General features: G+C 39.4%; 1 protein-coding gene across 2 annotated transcripts in view; it reads right to left on the reverse strand.

The window, feature by feature from the left end:
* SPATA6 (spermatogenesis associated 6) overlaps positions 1-20,789 on the reverse strand; it is a 35,548-nt gene extending 14,759 nt beyond the window's left edge. Inside the window, exons 1-10 of one of the 2 annotated variants that reach the window (XM_058030353.1) lie at positions 20,715-20,789; positions 16,093-16,230; positions 14,709-14,757; positions 13,925-13,966; positions 12,459-12,583; positions 8,185-8,265; positions 6,132-6,401; positions 4,456-4,543; positions 3,217-3,257; positions 1,955-2,127 (exon numbers count right to left, since the gene is read on the reverse strand). In XM_058030353.1, the coding sequence (XP_057886336.1) occupies positions 1,955-2,127; positions 3,217-3,257; positions 4,456-4,543; positions 6,132-6,401; positions 8,185-8,265; positions 12,459-12,583; positions 13,925-13,966; positions 14,709-14,757; positions 16,093-16,230; positions 20,715-20,762 (1,055 nt within the window). In that variant the 5' untranslated portion in view covers positions 20,763-20,789. Of the gene's footprint in view, positions 1-1,954; positions 2,128-3,216; positions 3,258-4,455; positions 4,544-6,113; positions 6,402-8,184; positions 8,266-12,458; positions 12,584-13,924; positions 13,967-14,708; positions 14,758-16,092; positions 16,231-20,714 lie in introns of both variants that reach the window. The other variant, XM_058030352.1, reaches the window with a different exon arrangement.
* Positions 20,790-22,860: the final 2,071 nt, after the last annotated feature.

The raw sequence follows: 22,860 nt of genomic DNA on the forward strand, positions 1-22,860 counted from the left end.
TACTTTCAGTGCACTGATTTCCTCTGTATTTCTATGATCTGAACAGCAGCGTTTGCATGCATTTCCAAACATTGACCTCTAAACCATGTTTGTCATTCCAAGTATAACTCTCAGTACACAATCAGCTAAAACCATTGTTATCTCAGAAGCATGAAACAGAGATCAATTTTTTTTAGACTATGCCCTTTATTTCTCATTTTGATTTTTTTTTCTGATGACAGAAGTAAATGGCTACATATTTTACATAAAGAGATGTTACAGCTCTGAAGAGATGAGAACATTTGCTTTAATAAGAAGAAAAAACATAATTTCACAAGATCAGAAATCTCTTTTGGAGAAAGGCTCATAAAGAGAAAAAGCAAGAACATTCAGACAAGTCAAGATTAACTGGCAGACGACTAAATTGCTATGCATGTAACAGCAGCTCACAACATACAAGATTTCCCTGCTATCAACAGAAAGCACCCCATCAGCTCTAAATAAAATGTGTATATAATTTAGCCCAAACCCCCCCCAAAAAGAGTCCAGCTGAAGAAAGGATAAAAAAGTTACCATGACAATATCTCTCCCCAGATATGGGTAACTAATGCACAAACACTGTCAGAGGAGGGTGGGGAGGCAGACAAGATGACAAAGAAACCTCCCTCAAACCCCAGATACATCCTAATCTCTGTGTAACACTTTCCAAGATGCAGTATTACACAGAACAACTAACAAACAAGTTTTCAAGCAGAGGAAGATGTTAAAACACCAACTTGATCTTTGTGAGTATTAAAAATTCAGTCCCCACCTGCCATCTGTCATTTTTCTTTTTAAAGAAAAAAACTGAGACAGTTTTTCTATTTTGGAAACAAGCATTAGGCTGTGCGTAGGCTGTAAAATGCAACCTGCAAGCATTGACTAACTTAGGTACCAACGGTAACAAAGTGTGAACTGGTCACCAAGGCACATCTTTAACATTTAGGATGAGGCATCAGTTTAATCCTTAGTTCCTCCCAATTATTTTATCTATTTGCTTACACAGGCCTAGCTTTTCATACAGTTTTTCTGTTCCCAGAAAGCCAACCAGTGACTTGCTACCTGAATGCAAAAGAGGAGCATCAAGAACACGTTCTACTCAGCAGGAAGCAGGGAATACTCTCCTTGAAGGATTGGAGGGCTTAAGCATGAAACCATCTGTTGCTTTTTTGACATTTCTTCCATCCCACTCTCATAAGACACTGAAGCTGGGAAGCTGGCCCAAAATATTAACCCAGGGACTGAGATCCATTAAATTAAAGGGTATTTGAAACTGTCCCCAAACAAGTCCCACTGGGGTCAGTGAGACAGATAAGAAAAATAATTGGAATATAGCAGTTAATATACACACAATAGCTGCAGAGGTCCACACTTCCACTTAAAAAATTACAATCACGATTTTAGGGTTTCAAAAAAGTGAAAATATTGGAAAATAACCCACTGAGTAGATTAAAGCTAGTCCAAGCATGTTATGCACACCAGTCACACATCTGAGTAGAGCACAGCCACAAGTGCGTGCTCAAAAGCACCTGTGAAAAGTCAGGTGGAAAAAAGGTTTCCAAGTACCTACTGTAGAGATTTTGCCATTTTTACGTATTTGTATTTACATTCCTGAGATTCCAATCCCCTCTGAAACACTGATGATTCATTTAAGTGATGATTTATTAACTCTCTGTTCCAGATGACACTGGCAGCCTGAAATTTGGGGTGTCACAGTTTCAGACATTTTCACTGCCATGTTACCAGGATTGTAATCATCAGGCAGAGGTGATGGCAAACACAGCAAAAGTCAAACAACAACACAGCTGTTGCAGGAAGATTTTTCAGTCTCTTCAGCCCTCACACCTCCAAACATGCGAATACAGTCATGCAGGCACTGCTATCATCAGCTCATGCTCCTAATTCCAGAATGTCATGAACAAAACCAGGGCATTACCTTTCCCTCAGGGAAGATCGACTCAGCACAGAACTCAGAGACTCCTGAGCTGCTGGAGGAGCTGAACACTCCAAAGAAGCAGCAGAATGGGACTCTCTGTTGGGTGGATCTGGGCTCACATCCTCCTTGCAAACAGCAGAACTGTCCAAGCCTTTTCCACTGGTAGATTTTGCCTGAAAAACATCCCACCAAACTAAAATTTATTATGAACATCAAGACGTACAATTTTCATATTTTTATTTCTTAACCTGAAAGGTTAAAGATTTTATATTAATTCAGGAGTATCTGTCTGCTGAGGAAAGAACAAGGACCCTCATTTCATACAAAAATCCATGGTCTAAAGTAAATCAAGGAGTCTCAGAAGAATGTGTTGGTAACTAACACACCATCTTGTGTAAAATTCTTCTGCAACAGCCCTTTTATCAACTTTTCTGAGTGCACCATTAAAGGCTTCCCAGGAATCTCACAGATTCAGAATAATGCCTGAGAGTCTAAACAAGCCATGGAACAATCCAGAGGCTGCACAATATATTAGACTCTCACAGTACACAGAACAACAGGCCTTGGTAATAAAAGTTTAGAGTCTGACAAAAGTGTGCTTAACATAGATATCAAGGTTTATCCTCATAATTCCCTTTCTTTCCTCATCCCTATTATCATCAGTTTTCCCAGCCATTAGGAAATATAGGAAGGCACACATAACTGCTTAAACCCACAACTTTTACAGTACTTCAGGAACACAGGCAAAAAGCAACTAAATGAGGATGTAAAGAATAAAACATCCCAAACCCAAAACAACCCTGACATTAATCTTTAGATTCTTTTAATACACAAAGAAGCCAAAATCTGAAAAAAAAAGGATGTGAAATAGCACAACAATGGCTCCCCAGTTGTACCAGTGCCACCTTCACACAAATTTCCAGAATTAACAATGCTCTCAGAATAACTGGTAAGGCAAATGCAAGCAGCCTTTAAAGGCTCCTCTATGGCCTTGCTGCAAGCCTTAATGCCAAGGAAAAGCAAATTCTGTATGTGCAGGCATCTTTATCTTTAAAGAGTGCTAAGTTTCCTTCTAATGTTTGTAAATAATCTGTCAGCAGGCCTTAACGGGGCTAGATCAGATTTAAAATGTCCTTTTTCTTGCTTCTGATACTACAGTAGATAACATTTCAAAAATACCTATGCAAGACAATCCAAGGAAGACTGGGAAGCTCAGAGCTTCCCAAAAAACAGTGTAAGGAAAACCACTTGCAAGTACTCACTTCAGTTTTCTTGGGTCTGTAGCTGTTGAGAGGAGGAGGATCTGGAGAAGGAAAAAAGGTCCATGACAGAAGAAATCAAAAACACATTTGCATTTCTTAATTTCCTAAATGAAATCTTTTACAAAGCATCCTATTTGTCCTCACAAATATTAAATCTACTTTCTTGGTCTATTCTATCAGTTTCTATTGAACAACTCTCATACTGAGGCCCAGGAAAAGCAAAAAGGGACTAAACTGTACTGTCTGCATTAAGATTTCTAATCCTGAGGATCTGTTCTTTTCAGAAGTTACAGTTAAGCCTCAAGACACAGACAGGTGACCAAAGACTCCTCTGGATATTAAGAGAGGTAGATTTTGGTCTCCTAAATATTGGCCAGAAACCACCAGCTCATTTTGAAAGTGGGCAATGGCATCAGATGATCTGGTCTGTTCCATTATCCAGCCATCACAGACTGGCAAATCTGTTCCCAAAGGGGATGTGAAACCTTTAAAATCCAGCACCCAGTGCAATGACAAAGAACAAATGTAAAATAACACGTTCATAATGATTTGCTGTATAACAAATTATAATTACTGAGGAAATGAAATAAAAATGAGGCAGAGCACACATAAACAAATACTGATGAGACTCATTAAAATCCTCATATTGTAAGACATGTGCAATAAAATCAAGTTTTAGGGCGCTTTCTTAAATTTCTGATCCCACACTTTTTATTAAGCTCTCACTAACTGATACCAAAGGATGCAGAAGCAGATACTGGAGCACATCCTAGATGCTCATTAATAATGGTAAATCACTGATCCACTACTCACAAATACTGCAGAAATAAACATTACCCCTTTTTGAAGGAACAGAGCCCCTGAACTTCAAAATAATCAATACCCCAAGCCTGATCAACACACCCACAAACCATGGTGCAAATTTTCTCCACCATCCAACTCAACAATAAAGGGAGTGAAACAGAGCACTTGTCGGAGCTTTGCAATTCTCTCCTAATTTCATATAATGTAGAACTATGCTCCAAGCTTCATGAGGTAAAGAACTATTCAAGGGCACCCTTTGAAGCAGTAATTTATTCAGCATTCTTCCTTTTCCTAGGAAGAACTAACAGCTTTTTCTCCATCACAGTTTTTCATAATAAATAAAAAAACCCAAAATAATAATAAAAAAGCCCCAAACAAAACTGCTTCCTGCAGAAATCAAAAGCAGCTATGAAATATATAGCAGAAAATACTGACCATGGGGTGCCTTGGGCCAGGCTTCTGCTGTGCTTTCTCGCAGGGAACACAAGGAATGAAGTTTAGCACCAGGACTTGGTTGTCCAACCTGAAGCAAAAACACTGTTAAAACACTCAGCATCAGATGTATCAATCCCTGGTTTTTCTAGTTTTGTTCATAAGACCACAACTGATATTTTCTGCAATATTTTACTTTATTTAAATACTATTTTAGACTATTTTCATAGCACTTGGCTCATGGGCATTATTAGTATTACTGTGCATAAACAGAAACAGTGCTAGAAAGGTCGAGAAAACTCTGAATATCCTATTGTTCAAAGAAAGGGAAAATATAGACAGCTCCTCCTTCATCTGTAATGTCTGCAGTCTTTTTAAACAATTCCTGGTATCTCATATTTATTCTAAACAGCTCAGATCTCACCAAGAGAGATCTGAATCTCTTCCTAATTAAAGAGTTACATTTAATATAATCCAATTTTGATCTTCATAACACAAAATCTCCAGGCCAAAAGAGTTCTCAGCAGTAAAGATGCCCTAAAAGGAGAATTCTCAGTCTAGAAAGGCCATGACAGTGAGGACATGCTGAATTAAGAGACAAGCTTTCTCCTTTTTTTGTACAAACATAACCAAGCATTGAAAATCAATAATCAGTGTTAATGATACTATAATTAAACTGTGAACTTCACCTATAGATCAAAAACCAGAAAAATTAAATAAAAGGAGTTAAAAGAAAAATATTTGAGAGAAACAGTAGAATGATTAATGATTAATGACTTATTCAGGCCATTTTGAATTTCTTAAAGGTAGCTACATGTAGAATAAAACTTCTAAACTTTGACAATATAGTATTAATTAACTATTACTGATACTAGGTAAAAATATAAGGTAGAAGCAAACTATTTAACCACTTGATTACCTAACTGGTTGTGGTAAGTGCCCAGAACTGTAGAGAAAACATAATGCCACAGCAGAGAATAGGAACAATCCCATTTCTGCCCCTACAAATTCAAAGTGATTTTCTAAAATCAGGGAATTGTTGCAATAAGAATAATTAAGAGGGGGGAAAAAATGAATATATGATTCTCCAGGTGTCTGGGAAATGTAGCTCCTTCATTTTAAAAGAGCTACACACAATTTCTTTAAGTAAGTACCTAATTTCAAGACAATTTTTCATGTATGGCAAAATGTCCTTATATTATGAACTCTAAGTCAAAGCGTTTGAGATGTAGCTCTGAGCAAAGGAAGTGTTCCAAATATCACAGGATGACAACATAAAAAAAAGTTGAAAGAGAGGAAGTGTAAGTGTTCATAATGTGACTAGACACTCTTTCTTTAAAGTCTTATTCAGGAATTTTTAATACTAATATCAATTACTTCCAAGCCGAATTTATACACCTATTATCCTGTCTAGTGTGCTGGAAGAAAAGAAATGGGGCCTCAGAGAATTTAACCAAGATATTCATGAAAGAATTTGATCTTTGTCTGTTACTAAAGCAGATAAAAGAAATTTTAGTTTAGTTAATTTTACATTTAAATCATTCTGTGACAGACTGTTAAGGAGAAGAAAAAATTATTCATCTAAACTAAGAGCTGAATGAATTTTTGGAGCGCTATGTAGTGAAAGAACAACATTTGAACTGAGCTTAAGCTGGAAGCACCTGGGAGCCAACACGAACCCGTCTGATGACAAAGGGAGGTTTGTCAGTGTCTCTCCTGAACTCGTGAGGGCCCAGGTTCAGGTGGGACAGCCTCTGCCTGGCCTCCTCGGACAGCTCGCACATGCGGCGCTTGGTGTACGGCGACGGCGAGCGCGACTTGGAGGCGATGGTGGGCTGCTCGTAGCTCCGCAGCGCCGAGCTCTGCCCTGCTGAGGGAGGGCTCTTCCTGGCCAGCTTTGAGGGCATTCTTCCACTCAGGGCTGGATGATGCACCCAGCGCCTCTCAGTCTGAAATGAAGAAGGGAAATGATCTGATTTGACAGCGTGCAGGATGAAGATCGCTGAACATAAGGCAAACAAGGAACTAATGTTTTAATGATTTAATGAAAGAGATGCCATGGCAGCTGAAGTTCTCTTCACAAAACTATAATCAAACAGCAATTTAAAAACCAATGTGTTCACCATTTTCTCTGAAACCAAAAGAAGGTTAAACACCCAGTACTGCATGTTAGATCTTAAGTGTCTGGTACTTATTCAATTAGCTTTCTCACACAGTTAATGGAGATTTTAAAAATTAAATTTAATTTTGTCACAAAGTTTACCTGAATTAGCCATGCACTAATTTGAAGCATGTTTTCATCTGTTTAAGCTTTATTTTAAAATTCTTCCCCTTTAAAGTACAAGACATAAATTAAAGGAGGAGCCTTTTTAATAGTTTAAATTATATGCATTTAGAGTTGCCTAAAGCTCCAGAAGAAGTGCAAGTACATTCTCCAAAATTAATACTTTCTTGGATTATGGTGAATTTATTAGTTTTTTAAAGTGTAAAGTTTAGTGGAGAAAAACAGTATTCTTTCTGTCAGAAATTCTTTTTCAAGCTGGAGCTATTGACATTAGCCCTAGATCTGAATGTTACATGGACTGCTTTGGTTCAGAGGAACCCAGAAATAAAATGCCCAACTTGCCTTCAAGGCTTTCCCTCTACAGCCAGCCAGTGAGGCTGAGTCTGTGTGTTTGTTTTGTATTGAAGAATCTGAACTCACTGGTGCAGCTGATGGAGAGACACAGCACAGACCTGGCCACACAAAGCCAGACCTAATTCTCTAAGACTAATCTCAACTTCAACAGAAGCAGGTGGTGCTGCTCCTGAGTTACACCAGTTGTAAAACTGCAAAACAAGTGAATCTGAGCTGCCATTCATAGATACTTTTAGGAACAGTTTAAATTTTAAATCAGTTTGCCCTTACTCAAGTCACCTTCACTGAAGCCAATTTTCTGACAATGACAATTTTCACTGATTTTTAATTCTTCTTCTGTCTCGATACATTTCATTTGCTAAATTTGGAAGAAACTTCTCATTGAAGTCATTAGCAATGCCACCAACAGGTCAAAGTCACCTAAGTGTCTTTGCACACAAGCCTTCCTGACAACCATTCCCTTCCAATGATGCTGCACCATTTTTCAATATTACAGCAGAAGAAAGAGGATGAAGAGTAACTTTATATGACAGCTTGTTCCAGAAATCCAAACCAAAATTCCAATCTGTGAGACCAGAGAAGAGTGCTACTTCACCTTTAACTTTACTTGCTGCAAAAGCAGCATTTCCAGATTAATATAGGTGATAGCCTTTTCAACAAAAATCTGCATTTCCATTACTGTCAGTGATACAGTTATGGAAAACTATTAAATTAATTGGTTTGGTTTAATAATGTATCTTCTCTAACAACACCTAGTTTTTACTGTCCTTAATTTTAAGTGTCAGTAACAAATGATGTGAAGGCATCTTCCCATGTACCAATGCATCAGGGACTGACACTTCAGCTGATCATAGAACACAGTAGCTGATAATTGTTTCAGATTCAAGGAACTCTCAGCATCTACTGTCATGCACCAAACCCACTCTTTACTCATACTTGATTAAAAATTTAATCAAGTTGTCAAGCACCCGTGATACCTGCTTTAACCACAACAAAAGAATGAGGAAAGTTTGAAGTGAGCAGCACATGGAAAAATTGGAAGCAAGGCTATCAATATTAAATCTAGAAATTGCAAACAATTAAATTGTGCTAACCTGTATGTGACTCCGTCCTAAGATTAACAGACTGTCTGAAATAAGGCAGGTTGTAGAAAATCTCAATTTTGGTGCAATTCCCTAGAAGAGAGACAATAATTGCATATCAAGCTTCAACTCAAGATAAAGGGTATCAAAGAGGTAAATGTCACCTAATGTAACAAACCATTCCTAATTTTCAGCCATTTCCTTTGTTAATTTCAGCCTTTAATAAAGATAATTAGAAAAGACAGAACAGCAATGGTAAATGTCAAGATGCTAACATTTGCATTTCTGACAATTCAATTACAGATGATTACACTGCTTTTGTACAACAATTAAGGTCTGACTTTTATTTTAATACATTTTTTTTGTCAAAAGCACTTTTAAAGATTTTTCATGCCATGCTATATGGCATCAATAAAAATTTCAGTCATGCTCTAGAAGTTTCATTAATACTAACTTTGTAAACTTGTTTGAGAACAGTCTCAGTTGTGCCATCTCATTTGTAAAAACATTTTGTTTAATCAGTCAATCACACTGCAGATACTATTCCTTTTTAACAGTATGACTAAGAATGTCCTTCATTTTGTAATCTTTGGAGTAGTCTGATTTCTGTGGATGCCTCCCTTGTTCCATAAGCATGGAACACATCCACAATCCCCTCCTGCCCATGGGGCAGCCCTAGTTTGTCCCACTTGGAATCACTGGGGTCCCACTGGGCCTCCTGGTGAAGCACAGCACACACAAGCAATGGCCAGCATGTCCCACCATTTTTACATGATTAGCAGCTTCTGTTCCACTCACCTTTTACTGCAGCCATGGCTAGGAACACAACACCTCAGAAAACTATTGCCTTGCTATTCACTGAGCATTGGCCAATGCATTCAGAATTTACAGGGTGTAAAGGACAGGGATTACAACACACAAGCACTGCTTCCCAAACAGCAGCACTAAAAAAAGGCATAAAAGAACTAAATGCCACATATGCTATAAACAAGTGGTAATCATCTATGTGCATCCCATACAGCTCTGCAGAATCCAAGAGAAAATCAAGTGCCCCCAGAAATTCCTAACCCCTCTTCCTTCAACATGGACAGAATTTGGTGCCTGAGGCATCTCAGTGCACAGGCATTTGAGCACATGAACACACAAAATCACTGAGACATGAAAAGGAGCTGTGTCTGTTTGTGATTTTATCCCACATCCATAAAATTAGTAGGAACTTTGTGAGTGAAGTCTATTGATTAACCAAACTATTCTCTACCACCTGCCTAAACACTGATTTCCCATTAGGGAACATGATCTGGCCCCAGGATAGATTATGGAAATCAAATGACAAAAATGCCAAGAAAGCTCAGTCACAGCAATTAACAGAGTCCAGGATTCAATCAAGTCAAGTTATGGCACATAAAAGAGGTTTTAAGCCTGATCATCTTTAATCAACCCGTTTTTATTACTAATGAATTGTCAAGTGCTATCAACAATTTAAAAAAAGGACACATCAGAATTAGTAAGTCTACTAAAAAATGCAACAATAGAGCACCTACTGCTCTCACAGAGACTGGAAATGATTACAAAATTCTTAAGTGTTCATCCCTAAAAAATGACACAAACTATGGTTTCTTCAGAGAAATAGTCTGTGGAGAGGGAATATGGGATGGCATGTGAATGCACAAGCATGGATATGTCAAAAGGAACTCACATGCCAAAGCCATCAGACAATTTGCTCTTTGTTTTCTGCAGTTCCAAAATCAGGAGTTGCTGTAGGATAGTCAACACAGAATTATGTAAATACCATCATATAGCCCCAGACACATCTGTAAATGAAAATCCAGCTGGAAAGTTTTTGGGATCTCTTCTTCTGCTTCTGGCTTAGTGGCATCTGCAGCCCTGAGCATTTCTGCATCAATCATTAAACAGAAGGGACATAGTATCAATTTAATCACAGAAAAAGTATAAAGGTGGTTCATATTTAGAAGAATACAAGTCTAATATGTGCTTTTGACTGTAAAGAAACTCTAGCTTAAAAAAGTATACAGGAATATAACAGAAGGCCTTGCACTGGACTGCTAATGGAAGATAGCATTGCCAAAAAGAAACTGTTTTAAGTAATGTGGCAAATACTGCATGAAGGTGGGGAATGGAGATAAGAACATCTGTAAAAAATCACTACCACAGTCCAGGCATAAGCATATTCTGAAAGGTAAAGGTTGCAGAGAAATACAGAAGAGCCAGCAAGAGCCTCAGCTGGGCAACACTGGACTGGGAGAGATAACTCGAGGCATGTCTTGTATGCACACTGAGTTTGTAAACCTTGTAAGACATTTAGCCAGGGACATTATCAGCCAAGTGCCAGATTTCTGGAGGAGTTTTGATCCTCTCAACTTGGGATTCCTTCCAACTGGCAGATTAGCAGTGTTAATCAGACACTGCTTGTCACTGCCTATCTGAACTCCACAACCGTAATCTTACTGTTGCTACCTTTATTTTTTTAATAAAAGACAAACTTATTTGGAATCAAACTGTCACTGAAGCACAGCTGCCATTCAAAAATATTCAACATCTCAGCTGGCTATGAATAACTTTTCATGTGGGAAGAACATGGCTTCAGTAGCATAGGAATAATGTGAGGGTTCTCATGACCTTGTTCAACACTTCCTTTTGCTTAGCATTCACATCCAGCACTTCGTGCTGACAGACTTAGCAAGAGACACTTGCCAGTAAAGCTCAAGGAACACTGGGAGAGGGAGGCACTTGAGACTGCATTTCTACTGGAGGTAAAAATCCCTCCATAGTTATTCCATTTGGCAAGTGAGGAGAGGAACAAGAAGTTCTTTTGGGAGCCTCCCTCCAATGCCATCAAACCCAGCTTCTGCATTATTCCTCAAAAGGGGCTCACTATGCCAAAATCCTCTTATACTATACTTTCAAGCTATGGAGATGGAATGGAGCAACAAAGGCTCCTGCAGTCCCTGTTCCAGGCAGAGATGGATTTTGTTATGCTGCTCCCAAGGACATGAAGTGTCTGTGTCTTACCACAGTCAAATTTTTAAAGCTACTACGGTGTCATCATTCATCACCTACACATCCAAATTACTCTGACCACATCTTCTCACAGCTCACAAATTATGGCACCTTCTCTTTATTAGAAAATACATAATTTTTGTTTCAAATAACTCAGTTTGACAAAACCCATCAAACTTGTCTAGCGGCTCTGCTTCTATGAAGACTCACTATATTCTGTTCACAAAAAAAATCTAAAAACCTTTAGCTAACACCACTTCATTTGTTCCTACCTCCCTATTCTTTCTCAACACCAGGAAGGCATCTATTCTATGAGCAGCATGAAAGCAAAACAGTCCCACTCCATCTCTTGAGCCAGACCACTATGCATGGAGTGAGCCATATCAAAGAAACACTACAGCCAAAAAATAATGGCTGTTTTTGTTTTTAAGCTACTGCAGAATCAGACATTTTGTAGCACAAAATCACAACCTTAATTCATTCAAATGTAACACAGCATTAGACACCAAATTAGCACCTCTAATTGCAAGTGTCTGGGCAGTTTCCAGGTTGCCCTTTCTGGGGAAAGGCTACACCAGCTAAAAGATAACAATGAACTTTAATCAGCATTTCCCTCCTCCCATGTGCTTTTAGCCCAACCACAACAGACAGGGTAACTGAGTTCTTATCCAAATGTCCTGCCAATCCACCAGTAAAACTACACAAAAATCCAAAACACATCATCACCATCCTCCTTAAGGTGCCTTCCTGGGTTATTCTGCTGACAATTAAGATTCAACAGTCAAACTTCATGAAAGGGCAACATGAAATGAATTCATTTTCATTTAACAGGTACTTAAGCCCTTATCTCCAGAAAATTAGCATTAATTCACTGCACTCATTCTGCCAATTAGCTATTGTTCCAAAATGCTATGGAGAAGGACCAAGGAGGAGGGTTACATGGCTTCTGTTGAGAACCATGCAGTCAATATGACATCTCCTGCATCCCTTCAGCCACCAGCTGCATCACAGATTAAACTGAATGGATACATGTCATGGAGCCACACTGCAAACCAAGTGGAAACTAACTTTTCCACATTAAATAATTTCTTGAAGCATTCTGAAAAAAAGATTACACTTTCCCCGAAGTTCAGCTGTGGATTTGTACATTCAACACCTTAAAATGGCAAAATCTGTCAGAAGTAATGGCTTTTCATTTGAAGCAGTTCAAGGGGTTTCTTCAGTGAAGCAGACTGTGTCATAAATACAATCCACAGACATTCACTCACTGTGAAAGACGGGGACCTCTTCATTAAAACCTCACGCTGCAAGCCACGGAGCCCATGGGTAAGCTTAGGGTCAGGGAACAGGAAATCTCTTGTATTTTCTTCATATGTAGCTAGAACTTTTCCCACTAAAAAGAAAATACATACTTTAATTGGAAAATAGACAAAGCCACACAGCACAGACACCACACACAGAGCCATGTTGAAACCAGGATAAATTTTGCTCTTTACAAATTAAAAGCATGGCTCTAAATCTCCTATAGAACTAGGAAATAACCTCATCAAGTTAAATCAGCAGCAAAAATGTGCAGAATCTACTATGAAATGATGATTCAATGTTACTGGGAAAAAAATTAAAGAAGATTGTGTTAACTCTTCTATAACAGGCACATGAAAGGTTTTCTTCAGGTAACTTTTCAGTACTTTTCCTCTTTTTTTCCCTTCCATGCCACAGAAAAAAATCAGTATTTTTTAATGGCACCCAATTCCTTAAGAAAAACTACCATTCCATAATACAAGACGGTAATAGTAGCAGTAAAAAAAACACAAGCAACAGCAAAATAATTATTTCAAGATTTTCTCAATACCCCGTCTTGCTACTTCTAAAAAAAAGTTTTTCTTTAGAGATAAACCCTTCAATGTATATTGTGAAAAAATGTAACCTGTGCTATTGCAGCCATCTTGCTAGCTTATGTTGGGCTATATCACATCTATGTCTGAGCCCTGAAAATAAATTCTTATGCAAGATCCTTTACTTGCCACAAAAAAAAAATCCCCATTCACTACATTTCTTCAAGTAAACAGTCTGGTAAGTCACCTGAGAGAAGCAGCAGTTTCCTTGAAAGTACTAAGGACAAGTGAGAGAGTGCTTTTAATACCACAGTTTCCAAATGAGTCCTCTTTAAAACTTGACTTTATTTCCAATAAAGTGCAGATTTACATTATTCATGGGAACACTTGAATTTCATTAAAATAGATTTTTATAATCACACAAACCAATAACAGAAGTATGACAAATCGCTATTTATTATCTTCACACATCCCAAGAGACCTGTAATACTTATAGTGAGGATAAGAGTTTTCCCAGTGGTCACCATTAAAATGGAAGGAAAAAAAGTGTCACTCTGAGAACAAGATTATGCACTCTGAAATTTCACAGATAGCCTCTCCAGAAGTGAATTGTGATGCAGTTAATAATTATGCACTGGATGATTTCAGTTTATTTTCCATTTTTAAAATATTATCACTTTCCTAAGCCTGAGTATGATACATTTAAATATTCAGTTATTATTCCCTTTCAAGAATGAGATCCTCTTGATCTATTAACATTTTCTATTCAGAGGACTATTTGTTGAAGGGCTTTCTATGTTGTTTGTGTGTTGAAAAAAGTGATTGTGCTGTAATGGGCAATGTCCTCCTGGAAATTCACCTATTAAACTGCATAATTTATGAAAAGACTGATACAATACCTGGAGGAACGAGCTGTATTAGTTCAAGTACTGTTGTGTCAACTAGAAGGGAAAAAAGTTTTTTCATGAGTTAAAAAAAAAAAATCTAAAATAAAAATTCCCATAGTCAAAACCCAAGAAAAATGAACCACTGATTTAAACTTCATAGCACTGTACATTGCTGCACTATTTCCACCACACCAATAATAAGATAAATTTAAGTATAGCTTGCATAAATATCATAAATGAACACAATGGCATTAGCAGGGTACAAATGACAATGCTAAATCTGACTTAGAACTTGTAAATTCTATCTGCTGCCAAGTTTTTCCTCTTTTAAAGAAGATTATGCAAGCTTTGCCCCCTTTACAGATAACTCCCATGTGTGGATGCATATTCCTGCAGTTTGAGTTCAGGTCAGTGTTTTCTCACCACAATTCATTACACAAATGTAGCAAGACATAATCTTCTTAAAATGACAAGAATAACTTTAGAAAAATTACAGGTTTATCCTTCTATAATGTGAAAATTAATAAAATAAATAACCATATAAAGGAATCCACTACCAGATAACCAGGTGGACTTCCAATAACTTATGACTTTTTACCCTTTTCCTGTTCCAAAGCATGTAACATGCATTTCTAGAGGCATTTTGTTAGATAATAGTGGTTACCCACTAATTTTTCAGAGAACAGGCTCCTGATAGAAAAAATATCCCATACTTTAAACCTCCAAAACATCTTTAGAGCCCATATACACATGGCATTTATGGATATAACATAGTATACAAAACCCCAGAACTTACACTCCAGTAACTTCACAAGGTCTCCAGGATCAACTATATTAGCAAATTCCTGAAAAAGAAAAAATGATAATAGTAGTAGTAATACTAATGATGACACAATCAGATGTAATCAAAAGGACCTCTTGGGAAAGTGAAGGGAAAAAACCCAAAAATCAATGCTCTTTGCCAAGATTGTTGTCAAGAGTCCTATCCCTACTGGAAAAAGAAAGGATACTAAAATGATCATTTGGAACATGATCAAATTCCTTGAAAGCCAGCAGTTCTTGTAATATACTTTCTATCCATACAGAGTTGCTTCTCTGTATGTAAATAACAAAAAAAAATTTATTGTGAAGTGTTGAAGATGTAAAGGTGAGCACTCTCTTAAGAACATTTCAAGAGAGAAACATAATTTGCTGCATGTATTACAATTCTGATAGGTCTATGTTCTCTAATTTATTAGTAATGGTTTCAGCTTCATTTTCACAGAGGTGACTTCTCAGTCTCCTGTTCAGGTTTTTTTTAACCTGAATCCCATGTGAATAGATAGTATGGAATAGGGGAGGATGTTGCACTGGATGGAGGTCCCCTACATTACACTGAAAACAGCATCCAGTACATTCCCCTTAAGAAGTTTGTGTTACGTTTGCCTTTAAAGAATGGAGGTCTTTCTTACTCTTCATAGGTAGTGAAATAATCACTGTTTGTTTCTCATCCCCTTCACCAGAGCATCACTCTGAGCAAGTTTACTCAGCCTGGTTTTCAAAGTGCTGGGGAATGCTTAAAGGAAAAGAACTAGAAAGGGCAAAGTATTATTATTCATAGGTGGTGGAGAAGCCAGATCATATCTGTAAGATACTGTGTTTCATTATCCCTGTGGTACTAATAATGAAGCGAGTAGGGACTCAGAAAATGTGATAAACAACTATAAATTACAGAGCCAGAATACCAATCTGGGAATTCTGATGACAAACCATGAAAAAAGTATCTCAAAGGGAGTAAGATGTCACCAAAAAGGCTTGAGCTGCTATTTTATCTTTCTACTAAATTAAGTTGCCTCTCCTATATTGTACAGTCTCTGTTCTTCACCTTGCCATAATTTTTAGAACAAAAACATTCAGTCCCTTTCAAGCCAGGAAAACAGACACTGAGGAAGGACAGTTCACAAAAGAATCAACAAACACCTAAAAACTCTCACCATACATTAGAATCTTCAGTACACACAATTCTTGAGTCCCCATGTGGATAATACAGGCACACCCACCCTCAGTGCTAAAGAGAAGCAGGAGATAAAATACTGCTCCATTCTCAGTGTGATTATTTGTGCTCATGGGTTTTGCAGACAATTTTTGTGGAATTTGTGATGGGGTTTATTTGGGTTGTTTTAGCACTTGACATATCTTACCTTTTCAAATAGTAGTCTTTCTTGAAAGAACAGTGGGAACACTGCAGGGACACATTCAGTTTTGTGGTACTGGCCAAGTACAAAGACACTCAGATAAAGTTCTTGTTTGTCTTTCAGCTGCACTCCAGGACAAGTTATCTGTAGGAGTAACACACTCATTAAACAAACTGAACTTTAGCTACACAAGCAATGGCTGTTTTCAAGATAAAAATGAAACAGTCAGGACTGAAATGGTTGATTTGTGAAAGTCAGGATGTAACAGACGAGAGCGAAAAATATTAGTCTCTAAAGCGTTTCTATTTGTACAGACTGGTCAGGAAAAAAAGTCACAATTTTAAAACAATCAGGACCAAATTCTTCTTGCTTAAGTAAACACACTCCATTGTCTTCAACCAAAACTGAAACCCAAGGCCAGGTTAGCACAGTTAAAGGCATGCTCTGACTCTGCAAGGCACAATCATCTCCTACATGAAGACTCATGTAGAATGAAGTCTACATGATGCCAAAACACAAAACCCCACCCAAACTTCATCCTAACTACGGAATGAAACTGGTAAATTTATGTGCTTAGATATTCATACTCTGTCCAGCCACCAGAAGGGGCAAGTTTATTTGCAAATTGTCTGTAAATGAGAAAAAGCAACTGCTGTTCCAATAGTACCAGACACATTTCTTCCTTTCTCTGGGAAGTTCGGCCATCCTTAAACTCAAAGCAGGGAAGGCTTCTCACTAGGCTGCCTCATACTGCCCCAAATCTCTCAACTTTCTCTGCACAATACTGGAATTCTTTGACTAAGAAGTCAGTCTGTTTTTAAAGCTCTGATTGCAAGAATGTACACAACTCACTCCAAAACTATTTGCTATTTTCTCCAAGCCACGTGGATTTATTTTATTTCCCTGACAGAGAATTGACACCTTTCACTTAAGGTCTCATGCTCATTTTTTATGTCAGTATTAGAAACATGAGGTTGTCTCTTCCAGCATAAGGTTTCTGGAGAAAGTGTTCAGACTTTCAATTGCCAGGAAGAAAGACAAAGGAGAGTGATGGGAATTAAAATAAGTGGTTTGGTTACAGTCTCCTACTCCCAAGTGAACATTTTACTTGAGAAATCCTAACTGGATTTAAAAGAAAACTATATAAACAGCAGGAAAAAAGATGGAAGAACTAGAAGAAAACAATGTGTGATAGATCACTACAGATAAAGTATAAGGTAAAAAAAAGATTTCCTCTCCATATAAATGAGGGCTTCAAATCTACAAGAAAAGTGCCAGAATAATGGATAACCCAATTGAAACAGTCTGTCAAGCATTAAACAGCTTGTATGACACTCATGCAGTTGCAAGTGTGAACAGGAGTGAGAGAGACAGATTTCATTCATACAAGGAAAGATCCCCAAACTACATCCTGCACGTCGTATCAGCTTTACTTCTCACTTTTGTCTTCGGTATTTTTGTAGAATTTACAACCATTTTAAGCTGGAGTTTTGTGCTTTCCACCTTAGAGAAGGGAACCAATGTTTGCCTATTTATTAAGAGATCTGAAGATGCTGCAACAGGCAAACCTTCCAACAACTGGTGCCATTTTTTCTGGTTATCCTGTAAAAAGAAAACAAATTCTTACAAGTGAGCATATGGGCCAAGGTAGCACATGTGGAAACTTGTGATTCTACTGCCCTGGAGATAAACTGCACAATTCATTACCTGGGCTGGAACACCAAATCTATGTGGCTGTGTAACCTTAAAGCAGTTCCAAAAATGAATGACACATGCATACCTGCAGCTCATGCACCTATTCTGTAACATGCAGAGCTCCATAACACTTGGGAGACAAACTGAAGCTCTTATCTGACTGCAGACTGCTCCAGCAGGATGAGGGACTATTTTAAAGAAGGTAAGAGTGTTATCTATGGATCAGCTAAGGAAGAGGGAGATCAGTGCTGCAATTAACTGACCTCACATGCAACCCCAAGGACCATAAGAAATTTCCAGGGCAGGGTTATGCTGGATATCTCTGCTGAAAGTTCCCAGGGAGATGGAAAATGTGTACCAGCCCCCAGTCCCTCCACTGCTGGGAGATCACATATAGCCATAAAGAAATCAATTAAGCTCAGAGAAAAGGACAGAATTCTACTGATCTTAACCCTCCAGAGCACTTATTACACACAGTCCATGGCAGGATAAATCAAACTAAAGAACTACTTAATCTTTAAGTAAGGCCTTCCATTTGAGAAGAGAAATGAGCAAGACAAACCAAAGAGCTGGTGGACTCAGATTGGAGATCTTGGAATTTCATTAAGTCAAACAAATCAAAATTGATCTGTACCCTGAAGTAAGGGTAAAACAGAGGGCAGAACTTCTGACAAAACTGGACAGATTTCAAAGAGGGTGGAGAAATATGCAGAGCACTGTAAAAATGGCAGGAAAATAAATCAGAAATTTGGACAAGACTTTGGTCACAAATAAAGCAAACAGAGATAGAATTAATGGACATCACATAAATCAGCCAAGATGTGAAAGCTAACAAATCTATGTCCCAAACATAACTGAATATTTTGTCTTGGTTTTAATAAAATTTGACATAGGAGAAAAAAGAAAACTCCAAGAATTAAATGATGGAAACAAAAGTTATTCAATATGCACTAGGCCTGGACCAAGGAGCCACAGGGAGGCTGAACCATCATCAGCAATGTTGTGAAAGAATGTAATTTTTCTTAAATGAAATGTAATGAAAACAGGGAAGGTAGAATCTGCTCAAAAATCCATGTGAGACAGAAAGAGAGATCTGAAAACTGACAACCCCACTGATCAAAATATTTAAATATTCAAAAATAAAGATATGGATGAAAGGATCACTAGGAAAAAACCCAGCAGGACATGTTCCACAAAAACAGATCAACCAAGCAAAATTCTACATTTTCTTGAAAATCCATTTTCTGGATAAAGGATATCATATAGTACCAAGAGGAATTATTATTTATGATGAAAAAGTTGAGAATAATTAGTATCAAAGATGGTACAGAAGTGGCCAACGGACAGCATCAATAATGTGCAACAAAAAGAAGGTATCAAGCTGAGGTTACCATTAAAAACAGTCTTCTCTTTTAATATTTTTAATGACCCTGATTCATATTAAGATATATAGGATGAACGTTGGACTTTTTTTTCCCCTACATCACCTAAGACAAAATTTAGGGTTAAAAATGAGGGTTCAATTTTGACTCTGATCAATGCAAATTCAAAGTGGAAGAGTAGCTCCCATCCGTAAGATGGTTAGAAGGCTGGTGAGTCCATCACAAAAAATATGACCAAAAATATCATGCTTTAGCTAATAAAGATCAACTCGGAAATGAAAGAACGGCAGCCCAAAAAACATATCAAGTGAGAAAACACCAAGGAAAAAAAATTCCTCAAATGAAAAGCCAGTGGTTGACATTTGTGTAAGAGCAGTCTCCATTCTTACTTGTAGCCTTGAGAGCAGGGTAGATAACAATCTACCCTGAAAACCTGACCCTGGGGAAATGTGTTCCCTGTACTCAACCCTGGCACAGGAGTAGCTCACAGCCAGTGGGAACAGAAAAGGAAAGGACATTGCTCTGCTCCAGGAACCAAGCAGGCCTTGGCATTGTGGAGACAAACACCAGCTGTTGAGACAGCACAGCAACAGCGCCAGGGTGACACCCTGGCCATCCATGTGTGGAAATCCACAGCTCCGCCTCGGAGCAGGCACTCAAGTTCGGGAACAAGGGCAGCTAAGCAACCAGGAATACCTGAGCAATTTCTCAGTATAGACTCTATAAACTTCCTGGATCTGCACTCGAGTTTTGCGGATGGCATCTCGTGTTTTCCTCTCAGCAGCAGGTATTTTATGTATGGCAGTGCTTGTTCTGGATACAGGACCAGGGCATATGGAGCCACCGACTCCAGGGTAACAGGGCACTGCCTAACACAGCTAATTCTGGAAAGTGTTCAGGAGATGATACAGCTCCTTGCTGTGTTCCCAGCTTGGATATAAGCAGAAAACTTTGCAAAGAGTACAATCCTAACATAATTAATGTCAAAACTTTCCACTTTCACACTTTTTGACCTCACTCCCCGCCATTTAACACCCAGATATTCAGAGCTGCCCAGAGCCATCAACAAGCCGCTCTTTCCTGGGACTTGTTTTGGTTTTAGCTTTCTTTTTTTCTTTTTTCCCCCCTGAGAGTGCTTTTCCCTACACCCTACAACTTCCCAAGAACCAGTGTGTTTAAAAAAAACCCTTTTCCACAGGAGAATGAGAACTCTAAAGCGGCACGGTTGTTGCTAACACCAGCGGAAGGGCGGGGGCACGGGGACAAACATCCCCCACAAGTTTGCCACAGGAGAAGGGAGCTGCGGAGGGCACGGCCGCTGCCAACACCGCCGCGGGGGCCGCACACAGCGGCTGCAATGCCAGACGGAGCGCGGCCCCGCTCGGCAGCAGGGCCCGGAGCAGCCCCCAGAAGCTCCGCCGGGCCGGGAGCGCGGGCGGCGGCCGGCCGGGGAAAGCGGGGCGGGAAGCGCTGCCGGAAGAGCCGAGCGCGGCTTCTCCTGCCGGCCGCGGCCCGGCTGGGGCGGGCGGGGAGCGCGGCCCGGGCACTCACCGAGCGGAGCTCCAGCTGCAGGACGCAGCGCAGCGCTTTCCGCGGCATGGGCGGGCGGGCAGCGGGGCCAGCCGGGTCCGGGCTGCTCGGGCTCGGCCGACGCCGTTGTCACGGTAACCGGGGGGCGTCCGGCCCGCGGCGGCCGCTCCGCCCTCCTCGGGGCCGGCTTCCCCTCCCTCCCTCCCTCCCTGTCTCCGTGCCCGCCCCGCCCTGCCCTCAGCGCCATCGCGCTGGAAGGATGAGATCCTATGCTGGCCCTGCCCACACGCGTCCCCTGAACGCCCATGTCCCCTTCCCCTCAGCCCCTCGCTGCTCTCCAGGGCCTCCTGCCCTCACAGAATCAGTCGCGTTAGAAAAGATCTGTGAGATCGTCGTGTCCAACCTATGGCCGATCACCACTAGACAGTGGTGCGTCCCGTGTAGCCTTAAACGCCTGTGGCTCCACCACCGCCGTGGGCTGCCCGTTCCAATGTTTAATGATCCTTTCCATGAAGAAATTCTTCCGAATTTCCAACCTAAACCCCTGGCGCGCTTTCAGAGTACGTCCTCTTGTCCTGTTGCTGATCCTGTCCCTCATCCCTGCTCATCCCACAACCTTCTCTGGTTCTTCCACCTTCTGACCTCAGGCTGGCTCGTCCTGGCACTCCCCACAGGGCTTTCTGGAGCTGCTGGAGTGTACCAAAGGTATCACACATAGTAGATAAAAACACTACCATAAATAGTAAATAAAATACCATTAACAGTAGATAAAACACTATTTCCAGCCTCTGCCTCCTGAAGGTGGGACAGTGCCAGTGATGGATGGCGGAGCCCTGGTTTGAGAGCTCAGGTGTCCAGTGTGGGACAGTGAATCAGACAGGTCACAGGGCTGCTTTGGGGCATCCAGGAGGAACGTGAAGCTCAGGATGTGTCAGATTCCTCCAGCTTCTTGATATGTCAGATTCCTGTATCTTCTTGATATGTCAGATTCCTGCAGCTTCTTGGTCCTCCTCCAGAAAGGTGCAGAGAGAGCCTTCTCTGCAGCAGAGGGGTCTCAACCAAGTTTTATACATGTCCAGGCTTAAGTAGCTAAAAAGCATTGGATTTCCATGTTTTTGTTTTTTTTTCTTTTACTCTTTTGATGTAATTTTGATTCAATTTTGATACACTTTGATGCCTGCATCGTGTTGTAGACATCTGGGCCCTTTTGACTCGAGTATCCCATTTTAATGTCCTCTGTGGGTGAGACACAGTGCACAGGGTATATTCCATCTTTGAAGACTTGTCTGCACTCTCATATCTGAAACTGTCTGTTTATTCCTATCCTCCCACAAACTCAGATTTATGTCCTTGATCTTCACCATTTTGGTCATATCAAGGATATTCCCCAATGTCTCTGCTGCTTAGTTGTTTTCAGATTATTTGCAATCCCATCCAACACCAAAATAGTCTGATTTCTGTCTTAGCAAGTGTAGGTTATTTCAGCCTCAGACCTTGAGGGGATTTTGGGCTTTAAATATTCTTTCCAAGTCCTCAAGTACAGCTATAGAGAGGATAGAAAATTTTAATTGCTTCCAAAAGAAAGCAGTGGCTCAAATGTATCCCTTGGCTTTTTTTTATTTTAATTTTACAATTTCAAAGAAAAATCATGTTAAGTGATCTGGAAAGAAACAGCATTCTGAAAATGCTTTGATTTCTGTCTTTGTTTTTTGGTTTTGCTTATTTTTTTTAAAGGAAATGGCAATGAACATAATAGGCCAGTGCAGACAAAAGTGGAATCTATAGATGGATTAAATGTTGCTACTAATACTTGATACTAATCTTTTAAACAAATAAAGGATTGCAAAGGCAGGGGCTTGTTTTCATTAATGTGACTTCTGTAGCAGCTCTGTTTATTTCTGTTTAGGTGGTTTTGTGTCTTTTTAAGGGTGTGGTTTGGGTTGTTTTGCTTTAGGGTTTTTTTTGTTTGGGTTTTTGTTTTGTTTGTTTGTTTGTTTGTTTTAGCAAAGGGTTCTGTGTTTAGGGCCTGAAGAATTCTCTGTAGACTTCTACTACATATATTAAGGAGGGGCTTACTCTTGGATAAAATAATTTTCTAAGCATTATCAGTCTCAAGGTTATGAATAGCGTTCCAGAGTTAATGAGAAAAAAATTCTCAGAGATCCAT

Source organism: Melospiza georgiana, chromosome 9 (assembly GCF_028018845.1).
Source record: "Melospiza georgiana isolate bMelGeo1 chromosome 9, bMelGeo1.pri, whole genome shotgun sequence".
Classification (NCBI taxonomy): Eukaryota; Metazoa; Chordata; class Aves; order Passeriformes; family Passerellidae; genus Melospiza; species Melospiza georgiana.